Source organism: Cupressus sempervirens, chromosome 8 (assembly GCF_028749045.1).
Source record: "Cupressus sempervirens isolate cs-2001-9-10 chromosome 8, ASM2874904v1, whole genome shotgun sequence".
Taxonomy (NCBI): domain Eukaryota; kingdom Viridiplantae; phylum Streptophyta; class Pinopsida; order Cupressales; family Cupressaceae; genus Cupressus; species Cupressus sempervirens.
In genome coordinates, this window is record NC_143125.1 from 566,720,814 (window position 1) to 566,732,944 (window position 12,131).

The 12,131-nt window shown below is 37.0% G+C and overlaps 1 protein-coding gene across 2 annotated transcripts in view; it reads right to left on the bottom strand.

Moving 5' to 3' along the window:
* Positions 1 to 5,716: 5,716 nt before the first annotated feature.
* LOC149543659 (histidine biosynthesis bifunctional protein hisIE, chloroplastic-like) overlaps positions 5,717 to 12,131 on the bottom strand; it is a 97,176-nt gene continuing 90,761 nt past the window's right edge. The window contains exon 5 of one of the 2 annotated variants that reach the window (XM_089798418.1): positions 5,717 to 6,345. In XM_089798418.1, the coding sequence (XP_089654544.1) occupies positions 6,144 to 6,345 (202 nt within the window). In that variant the 3' untranslated portion in view covers positions 5,717 to 6,143. Of the gene's footprint in view, positions 6,367 to 12,131 lie in introns of both variants that reach the window. The other variant, XM_089798417.1, reaches the window with a different exon arrangement.

The window sequence follows — 12,131 nt, forward strand, 5'->3', positions numbered from 1 at the left end:
GAGCCACAATTCCAAAAGAAAGAAACCAGGAACCTATCCAAGCATTCTGAGATGGCATCATTTCCAACCCTTTGATTGTTCCAAGTAAAGAGCCCGTTAAGAGGTTTGACATCAGAGAGATGTAAAAGATCTATATTTTCCCGAAGAAGCTCAGAAGAAGGACCCAAGTGAGCTAGCCCACCCCTCGTCTCCTCCAGACTGAGAATGGAGTTGAAATCTCTAGCCACAATCCAAGGCAAGAAAGGGTGACAGCTTCTGACATGCCTATATGTGCCTAGAGCTTGAGCTTGCCAAGGAGATCAATAGGGGCATACACATTAGTAACAAGAATCATCTCTCCAGTTTCCAAAGAGGATTCCACCATTGAAAGAGTCAAGAGGCAAGAGACCCAGTAAAGTGGCGTAAGTTTCTTAGGATCCCAACAAATGGCAAGACCACCAGAGCTCCCCAAAGCACCAACACATTGACATTTCCCCAGAAACCAAATTTTAGGAGCACATCTAAACATGGAGTCCACTAAAAGCTTGGTCTCTTGGATACAAAGGATATTTGGAGAATGATCAGTCACCAACTCGTGAATAGCTTTTTGTCTGGGGATGCTATTCAACCCCCTCACATTCCATGAGACAATAATCATTAAGTAGAGTGGGGAAAATATTTATCCATGGTCCTTACAACCCCAGACTCTACTAGTAAATCTCTTGTAAGTTTAATTTTTTCTTGATCCTGTTTTTGCCCAACTCTTGAGGGAGTAGCAAAAGAGACTTTCTTAAATGGTCTTTGCATCAGGCCCAAAGCAAGAGAATATCCCTTTTTTTTACTAGAGGCAAACACATCTTTAACCAAATCTACCAGAAGAATATCCTTTTCCTATGGAGCAGGAGAAACCACAAGGGCACCAGACTCAGGGCCAATAGAGGTCTCCGATTTCTACTAAACTACAACATCCTAGTTACCACTAAGAATAGAACTCCTCCCCTCTGAGCCAGAAGCCCCACACTGAGCCTCTGCAGGAATGCCTTCTTCTATGACCATGTTGTCGAGCACCTCAAAATGATTGAACCCTGAGTCCACTTGCCGATCTAGATGAGATCGCTTCTGACCCCACCCCTTAGCACAATTTTGAGCTAGGATAAAACCATCCTTATCAGGACCGGTAGTATTGGATGGCCCTTGCCCCTGACTTGAAGTGTTCATTTGAGCTTTCCCTTTACCAATACTATCAGTCTAAACCTTCCCTTTTCTAGTACTAACAGTTTGACCATTCCCCTTACCATCATGGGCCATCCTTGGGCCAGAGAACCCCCCAGGGGTACTATTGCCTTTAGAGGCTTGAGGGCATTGGCGTTGTAAATGACCATACGCATGACAAATGCAGGATTGGAAGGGAATAGATTCATAGTCTAGTTGTTGAATCCAAGAAGAAGAGCCTAGGCAAATTTCCAAAGAATCTGGCAAAGGATTATTTAAATCAATTTCAACAAAAATATGGGCATAAGAAAATAACCTTTTTATCCAGTGATTGATGTGCTATAGTAGTCGGCTTCCCAAGCACAGCGACAATCTGTTGAAGGATATCCTCACGCCAAAACTCCAAAGGAAGCCGCAACAAGCAGACCCAAACAGGAACCCTCAAAGGAAGATCCTCAGCAAAATTGAACCCCATATGCCAGGGTTTAACAAAAGGACCCACACGGTCATAAAAATATGGGCCTCTCTCAAAAACCCTGTTCCGATCTGACATGCAAGAGAAAGCCACCAAAAAGTAGCTATTACTAGCGAGCATAATATCCATATCACTTTCCACCTACCACGAACGGGGAATCCAAGCTTCCAGAGCCAACAGGGAAATTCGGATACCAAGAAACTTGCATATCAATGCATGTGTAGCCAAATAGTCCACATCTTCCATTACTACTTCTGGAGGAATAACCAGCAGAGGCCGATCCTGACTACGCAGAAGGCAGTCATTAACTTTATTTAACTTCAAGTGCTCGCTAATATAAAATGGCTCCTTTCCTGTGAACTCACCCCAAGAGAAGATCCATCACAATCGAAGGCTCTAGCAAGAATGAGACTCTTGAAGACCCCGCTTGCAACCATAAGAGATCAACAAACAAATTCAAGATCGAAGCAATCTACAAGCACCAAATTCAGAAACAAAATCCCCTGCCTCATCCAAAACGTCACTCCCAGAAGTATGGCCTACCTTGTATAAAATGTCCCAACTAGATGTGTAATTCGATTCACTTATAGACAATAAGTTATATCCTCAAAGAGAATGATTTTTGAGATTACAAGATCGCATATGGCAATGGCTTACCTCCAAGTTAGTGGAGTGACATAAGAATAGGCAGAATCAACACAAGGAAGGATATAAGTCTTTTAGAAGAAAGCAATTTTGCACATGAGAGCATATTTCTCTCAAAAAACTCAGAAATGAGGTGGCAAAGAAAGTAAAATATAGGCATGCTACTCATTAAAAACCTACTTAGTTTTCTAAATTTTAGCATTAATTTTATCTGAAAATTTGAAGGATTATGGAGGAAAATAGCCTCTAACTTGAGATAATTCATAATTTTACCTATTCTAGTTTGATGTGATGTAACTTCTTTTCATGAATTTCTCAGATTTCTTACATGTTTATGGTTGTCATTTCATGAGCTTAATGTTATCTATTTTGTCTTGCAAGGTAATTCATTGAAAGAACGCTGGGAAAGCTAGAAGGCAAGGAGATGTTCCAAACTTAAAGTGGCAAGATCAAACTCAAGAACTCCAAGCTCAAGCTCGAGGACTCTAAGCTTCAAGGCATGACGAATATCCAAGTTCACAAATGCAAATTCAATTCATAGTAATGAGGAATTTTCTAAGAGCAAAATGCGGAAAATCTGGATAGATGAAGCAACTTGGGAATATGTCATTACAACTGAGGGTTTGCTAATATTGAGTAACAACATATATTGTCTCTTCATCAAAAGGATTGATCAAGTCAACAAGATAAGAATGTGAGGTGACACTTAGTTGTTTTATCCCAATAAAGAAATGTTAGTTCCACATCTCAAGTATATTATGCCAAGTGTGCAATTTTCTCATTGGTTATCAAAATCACTATAATTTTCTCATTAGCCCGCAAATAGTGCCTTCGTGTAATTAGTTAGTAGGGGAGCAACCCAAATCAAGGTTTGTAGGGATTAATCTTGGCATTTGATCATGAATCTTGGCCCTTTATTGTAATGAAACAACTACAGAAGGTCGAGGCCATTTCAATTTTTTGGGCTTAGATTGTAGAAACATTAGAGAGAAGATTAGATTAGGTTAGATTAGACTAGTTAAGGGAGAGACTAGATCAAATTATTGCTATAATGATATTAAAGAGGTTGATTATTTGCTATTGGTCTTCATGGTGGGATGTTGCTTTGAAATGTTGCATGGCTTCTTCAATGCATCACTTGGAGAAGATTTCATTTCATGTTGTTAAGAAGTTATATGAATAAAAGAAATCGTGGATTTTACTTGCTTGACTAGATTTAGATTGGGCCACTAGCCTCTTCTTGATTTTCAATGTCTTGTATGGTTAGCTAGTGACAGTACTTAACTTCAATTGGCATTCAAGCTTTAGTTTGCATCCATTGGTGGTATTGGAGAGAAGATATTGATTTGAAAACCATTTGAGTATCCTTAAAAACTTGCACTATGTGGGTTGAGTCGCTAACAAGATTGTATTAGTAGAGTCTGAGTTCATCCATACTTCCTTACATTCATATAGCTTAAAAGTAGATGTAAAAAAGATGTTTAAGTTCAAGTTGGGAGTTCAAGAGTTAGAAACTCAAAAATTGTATTTTTATTGCCCATTTTTAAGGCAAGTCTTCAAAGAAAGTTGATATGCATTGCATGGATAGTGTAGTCCCCATAGTGATCCCAACTACTTACATTATTTCACTAAGCATCCACAATAGAAGGAATCTTCAAGTCATTCAATCGTCTTACTTTGCAAGCATAATATAAGAAGTGACCTTTTTGAAGAGACGATTGAATGTTTACTATTTCTCACTGAAATAATGAGAATTCAATTATGCATGTTGTAGTGGAACAAAGCTTACATCAACCAGTTGTTTGAGCAAAAGGGAGATTATGTGAAATGAACCACAATATAAGTCATGAACAGAGTTGAATGTTTCTCCTTGTTATACTCAAAGTTTGATCACTCATTTTACTATTCCTATAGGGTAAATTAGAGCATCAACAATATTTAGAAAAAATGCCTCACATTTCAAAAATGCCTCTCCATCTTCAAAAGCACTTAGAGCTGCAAAATCAACTTAGAATAGAGGTTACCATGAGGGTCAAACCTCGTGCATGTCTTTCCCATGCACTCCCTAGGCACCATGTGGAATATCACACAAAAACAAATCAAAATTTTGAAAATTGTTCATATTAAATGCCCATATGTTCACTCTATTGATTTTGAAACCTTCATCAAAAAGTGATTTAAAACTCACCACATCTAGCAAAAAATTGCAACTTTCACTAGGTAACAAATTCAAAAAAGATATGTCAAAGCCAATGACTTTGTCCTTTTAGATTTTCCTTGTGCTCCACAGGGACGTGTCCCCTTCAATTTGGGAAGCATATCCATCCTGGGTACACAAGGATTGATTTTTGCTATCCCCAAAACTGTCCCTTTTTTGCCAACTTTGGAAATGTCCCAAATACTATTGGCTGCCCCCTTTTTCCCAGTTGGATAGGTAATGTCAAAACACCCCCAAAAATCATTTTTTAGTTTCTATTGTATGTACAGATCACATGTGGGCTTAAAGACATAATAAAAAAATGCAAACCCTATTTGGTCCATTAAAACACTACAAAAAAAACTCTTATACTCATTTTTAGATTTATCAGACTTGCTAAGAGTGGGAAAAAAAAAGCAGCAACAACGAGGAAAGATTGCATTTACTATTTACTATTTACTATTTTTGTTGGACTTGAAGCCTTTGTGCATTTAGATTTTTACTATATTTATGCCATAATGTTATAATGGAAGTACTTAGTATTTGTCATTTGATAATTTTTCATATATTGATCTTCTAAAATGTCTATAGTGAATGGTTTATCAATGTGATGATGTGCATATTTGAATTTTGTCTCTATATATATAAAAAGTTCCCTATGTTTTTAATCATTGTCCCCCAAGGTCTCACCCCCTAAATTTTGGTTGACTCGTACCAGAAACATGTCTTCCTCCCCTAAAAAAATCCCCATCCCAGAAACTCCCTCAACCATGGGATTTTCTTCCAAAGTTTGAACAGCTGTGCATTTGTCCATATCACCCCTTCAATGTTTTGGATCATCACAAACATGCCTCTCACATCACAAACTCCATCCTAACAACAAAACCAACTAAACTCGTAACTCAAAGGACTACTACACATCTCTTCTCCAACCCAATGGTTCAATAACTTTGATCTCACTTAAGATCAGAACCTCAAAAGGCTTACACTATTTGATTGAACATTTCAGTATAAGTGCATTGCATTTAATTGGAGGCCTCCATTTAGATATTATATTTAGGTCTTAATCTTAATGCCATTTTTCCTTTAAAGAAAATAGCATGCAATTTAACCAAGCACAGAGCCTTTATCTAGGAATTATTTACACCTTGAGTTTTGTATTTAGAACACAATTTTTCCTTAAAAGCAAATAGCATGATATCTAAACAGAGAGCAAGGGATGGATGGATTGGAAACAAAATTTGAGAAGTATACAGATGTATCAAGAGCTTAAAACTTAGCATCTGTTGTGCAGACAATCACCACAGCTAGATTAAACTTCTAGAAGTGAGAAAATCTCAGTAAAAACACAAAACTGACTAGTTTAAAATAAGCTGTTTGTTTTACATATCAATCAAATGCTCCTGCCTCAATTGAGAATTCCTGCAAAATTCGTTATCTCTCCATTGGATACTTTGAATGCAGTGGATAGGTTGTAAAATAACTTGCATTAAATGTTGATATGAAATTTTGTCTCTCATAGAAACCATCAGTAGGATATTAATTATTTTTTAATCATTTGCCAGCTCTGTGATATTATCCATTTCTATTTCTATTTTCCTCTCCAATTTCTTCTGGAGATGTACGAGCCTGATACTAATTACTTTTTCTACTTTCCTTTTCTTCAATGCCTGATTTACTAAATCGCGCTCTTAGAATCTCAAGGACTTCCTCAATTTTGACATTTTTAATTGCAAGCAGCACCATAGTATGGTAAAGAACATCAGCCATTTCTGAAGCAGTACGTGACTGGTCTTCGTTGTCCTCCAAGGTCTGGCACAATTCATTGGCCTCTTCACTGCCAAAAAAGGGTTGAATCCTTTAAGAAGAGGAAAGCAAAACAAGACGAGCAGTAAATGCATGGAGTGAGCATGTAAGCAAGCCATAAATAGATTTGGAAAGGAACGGATCAAAAATATACATAATTATAAATACAAATCAAATACAGTAGCAGAGTAGGTAACTAACAAGGATATTTGTAAACAAAACTTCAAGAAGATAGGTGGCCATGCAAATATAAATGAAGAAACATAGAAGTCCACAAGAAATATCTCAAGCCCAAATATCTATATTTGAATTTGAATGTGCAAATTTGTATAGCTTCATTTGTTTCCTGTAATATATTATATCCCTAAGATGCAAGAATTTTTACATCTGTCCTCTCCTTAGGGCACAAATTAACAAGAATGGGTGGTAAAATAGTCCTGCAACATTTTGGTGATGAGAGTTTTGAATCATTTTTATATACTAACGAATGTCTAAAACTATTATTTATCAAAGATAACGACTTTTCCCTTTCCACAAAATGGTTGCAACTCATTTATTACCAACTTTTCAAAACTGATCTTGTAAATGGCATCTGCAGATGACAAAAACCAACGGAAATCTCAAGTAAATCACTATTCCAGACGTGATAGAGGAACACACCAAGCATCTCTGATCTTGATCTAGCTTTACAAGTCAGAATAGAACATAATATTTAATATTATGCAGAACCTGAAAATCTGCAAGAAATGTCTAAATGTTGTTTTGTCCAACAACATTGAGGATACAGATATTATTCTATCCAGACTTGTATGTAAAGACCAGGCAAGTATCCACTTGAACACCAGGACTGAAAACATATTTATGCTCTAAAGTTCATCTTAATACTTTCATCCTTCAGACATGTAATGGCATGATAAGCAATGACAGAAAAATCAAATAGCAACCCATATTAACACCTTATAATACTGCTGAAGCAGTAAAATTGCCACAGTCCATAAACTGTGGTCTTATCAGACAGCCAAATCTAGCAGCTAAACACACCAAGATTTATGCAACACAATTTATTGCCAATTAATTCAGATCTGGAGATGAATTTACGATTGCTTTGAAGAGTACAATCAGATATGCATTACAAAATATTTATTCACAGAAAGAATTTCTCCCCTTCTATCTCCCCTTTTCACCACCTTTTCCCTCTCCCTTTTATCTTCGGCATCATCAATTACACTAAAACATTTCGGTTGTTATTACCAATTCTTTTAATCCCATCTTAATGACCCAGGTTAAAATTCCCTTCAAATTTCAGGCAGTCCAAGCACTTTCAGAACCTCTGCTGAAAATTCAAGGGGTTCTTGAAAAACTTTTGGCTTCCCGCAGAGGTTTCAAAACCAGTTTCGAATGCCGATGTTTCATTATTTAGTTAGTCAAAAGTCATTTTTTCAAACAGAAACAACTTGTAGGAAGTTAAGGAATCAACCAAACTAATTCTATCTTCAAAAATCCTCCCTTTGATTCGGCCAAAAAAAAATCCAACAAGAGTGTATTTGTATGTATTGCTGGCATCTTGCTGCAAGAGATCTAATTACCTGACCATGATAAGTAGTTAACTATTTGGTAGGCTATGTAGGACACATCCAAGCAGTCAGTCTCAATGTTGATGGAGAAGGATTGGGTCTGACCGAACTGGGATATGCATGCCCAACTACTCTTAAAGAAAGGATTAAAAATTTAAATCTTGGAAAAGACACTGAAACTCTAAGAGGGCACTGTATTTTCAAGGTATTTGATAAAGCCTGACAGGTGGACGTAACTAATGGCAGAACATCTCCTGGTCAGTAGCATCCAAGTCCAATTTTCAGACAACTGTGGCATAGCTGGCATTCCCTTCATGCAAGAGAATTACTAGACTGTTCCAAAACTATATGAAGAACCATTTCAGCCTTACACCCTTGTCACTATTGCAATTGGGGTTTGATAAGAATGTCATTTAGAAAGTGCATTATGTTCTCACTATCCAGGATGATATACTGAAGACAAAAGGATGCACTCACAGCCCTGAACTAAAAGACCTACCCATTGTTTAGATAGGGTGCCGAGTCTCAAAGATTGCAACTTGAAGGGGTGTGGCAGACAAGGCCACAGCTGAGCTAACACAAATGTTTGGGTTTGGATTAGTTGTGGATGCTTGACAATCCCTTTAGCAGACTAGTTTGTTAGTTTGAGATGATTAACATGGTAGCTAAACCTGACGTATGTTTGTGAGTAACTCCAATAGGACATTGCATCAATGCTAGGGCCTCATGCGTGTCACTGTGTCTTCCTGTTATTCCTCATTCTTTGGGTTTCTTATTTATTCTCATGTTGTCAAATCAAAGTTTCTCTGTTTTCTACAATCATGATTTTCACTAGTGTAGACTCTAGCTCCATGTCCAAGTTTCACACCTTGGTGCCTCATGTTTCAGCTTACTTTTTCTAGCAATTTGTGCAATGCAATTCTAACAGAAAGACCAGCCTCAACATCCATAGAGACAATTTTCATTCTTGAAGGTTCTCAATAAAATCCCCCATTCAACTATCAAAAAGATACAAGTAACTATATATAAGTCATAGGATATATAGTGTTAACGAAAATCTTTAATAAAAGACTATGTTACCCGGGGACGCGTTTTCGCCCCTAAGCCCCAAGTTTCAGAAATGGGGACGGTTTCAAGGACAGGGGGACAGCAGGGGGCGTTTCCCAGACGTCCCCACCTGGAGAACAAAATAGGAAACGCAAACCCTAAAACTTCGGAAGTGCTCAATGAGCTTCTCAACCATGTTGACTGTTTTGGGGACTGTGTCACTGTTTCCTAACATCCCGGGGACTGCCTAAAAAGTTTTCTATTAAAAAAATATTAAACTCAAAGAAAAACATTTTAAAAAAACATTCTAGCCATCTGCAGGCCTGCACTTGTGGAAATCATAAATTTTATAAAATATGTTCTAAATGAAAGTTATGAAGTTTAACTTCGTTTATATTTCGTATGTATCAAATTTTTTATTGTATTTTACCTTTCTTGTGAATGCATGCAATGCTGGTTTTGAATGCAGGTAAACGCAGCAGAGGCCACAGCAAACACAGGGTGAACACCACGTGTAGGTGAACACGGCCACTGCCATAGTGAATAAAGCCACAGCCAACCATGTTGAAAACAGGCACAGCCAGCCACAGTGAATGCAGGTTATTCAGTGTGCAGCATTCAACGACAAGGATTCCGGTTCGAGACAAATTTTAACTTTTTTTAATTTATTTTTAAATATTTTTAGTTTTATTTTCAAATACTATATGTTCCCTGACTTCCACAAACAATACGTTTGAATTATCCCCCAACAATTTAGCACAAGTAAACCCAAATTATCCCTTTAAAAACCAATGAAACTGAAGAATGACTTACAACTTAATACTTGCGAACCCTAGTTCAATTTTGCATAAAAACCCCTCGCATAAAAGATTTGATTGCCAAGACATTTGCAATTGATAACTCTGAAAGCTGTTGGTAAAGAAACTACAGTTAGTTCATGGCTTTAAATCAGCCATTAATTCTCGCTCGCGTGAATAAACGGTCACCTAAAAACCTCAATTTGGTTTTTGAATCTGAGTCGTAGATCTTGTTCGTCTAACGATTTGGCCATCTTTGACATGGTATAAAGCCTCATTGGGAAGACTTGCACATGTTACCGTCACGTGTATGCGCAATAGGTAAAGATCGATCATCTTTCTTGATGCATTCACAAGGACTGTCGATATCTGTAGGAAGATTTCTCGAATCGTTTAGGGAAGCATAAAGTTCCAGCAACTTTCTGAACAAACAAAAGATATCCGTCCAAATTTTCATGTGCAAAAATAAAAGCATTCTAGCAGCACAATATTTAACACGGCAGAAAAATATAACCCTTAACAGGCAGGATAAGGCATTGGAAACTTTGGTCAACAGGGACAAGTGTCACCACAGTGTACTTGGGTGAAGGGACCAAGCAGTAACATTAACCATCGCGCACAGTTAAGACCTTAACTGCAAGCATTTTATTAGACCCCCAATGGATGTATCATATAAAAGGGACTTTTAATAGGCAATAAAGCATGCTGCAGGTGAAAAATTAGAAGGGGCGTGAACAAATAATTCATAAAACCTAAGGGGCAGCCCCATCCAGTGATTATACAACCCATTCATTAAGTTAGAATAAAGTAGTTGTGAAACAGCCTTCACCGCAGCATTGCATGACATCTATGCATGTGACAAATAACAACTGCGGTTGTGCGACAGTAGTTGATCCTTCAACTTTGACACATGGCAACATCTTTTTACATGGAGGGCCCATCAGAGGTTTTTTCTGAGTTACCTTTGCGGTTTTGTTTTGTAAGAGGGGTCAACAGGGACACATGTCACCACAGCGTACATTCAAGAAGTAACCAAGAAGTAACATTAACCATTGTGCAATCATGCGGCGATTAAGACCTTAAATGCCAGCATTCAAATAGACCCTTGATGGATATATCATTTAAAAGGGACTTTTAAAAGGCAAAATAAAGCATGCATCAGGTAAAAAATTAGAAAGGGCATGAACAAATAATTGATAAAACCTAAGTAATAGCCTCATCCAACGATGATTTAACCCATTCAATAAGTCAAAAAAAGGTAGTCGTGAAAGGACCTTCAACACAACATTCCATGACATATATTAATATTATCCTTCAACTTTGGCAGGTGACAACATTTCCCTACGTGTTAACAGATTTTTCCAAAACTGAACCACAAAATCAAAATTATAACTCTATGCTCATTTAACAGTTGGAATTAATCTGTCAGAAACAAGTGAATAATCTCTCGTGATTACTCCCTCTGCAGGAAGGTGGAGTTCCCTCTACCAATATTTAACATTCTACTCAACGAAAGGAAAATATAAAACAGGAATGCACTTTTAACCTAAAAGCACTTAAAGGTTACAGCATTCATACATACACATGATATGAACACTTACAAAATTTAGAATACAGAATAATGACTGTCACAAGCCAATAGACCTACCTTTGTCGAGCAATTTTGCAATAGAGCTTATTAATTTGATACTAATCCAGAACTTTCATCCTTATAAATATCCACAGAAATCATGGAGCAATAATATATTTCAAATAGATATCAAATTCCACCAGAAGATTCAAACACTTAACTTTAGTGAAACATATCTAAAGTTGAAATATACTTCAATTAACCAATAAATTAAAAGCAACGATCCCAGAATCAGCGCAATTCTGGCGATTTAATGATTCGAAACATGCTGGGCGATTTTTGCTGAGCCAGTGAATCGGATCGCCAATTTCTGGCCATGAATCATTGATTCAGGTGATTTCTCCATAAATCTCCAAAAATCACCAAGAATCGATCGAAAAATCAGCTACATTGCGGCCCATTTGGGTAAGTTTAAAACAAAAAACAAAAAAAAAAACTTTTTTTGATTTTTTTAAAACATGTATCCTTCTTATAACCCTAAAAGGCTTTCTATTTGTTGAGTATGCCAAAAAGAGAGGGAAAGTGAGAGAGGAAGAGAAAAGAGAAACCATACGTTTGCAACCAAAAAGAAAGAAGAGTGTCAAGGAGATCACAAATCAATTTGGGGAGGCCATAAGTTTATATTGAGAGCATTAAGGAGTCAATAGCACCACTCCTCAACTCATTTGCAAGAGGTAGGTGTTCATTTTTTTTGTATGTTAGTGCATTCTTCATTTTTAGTTACATTTTTTTTAGTTTTAATTTGTAAATCTTGAATGTTTTTACTAAA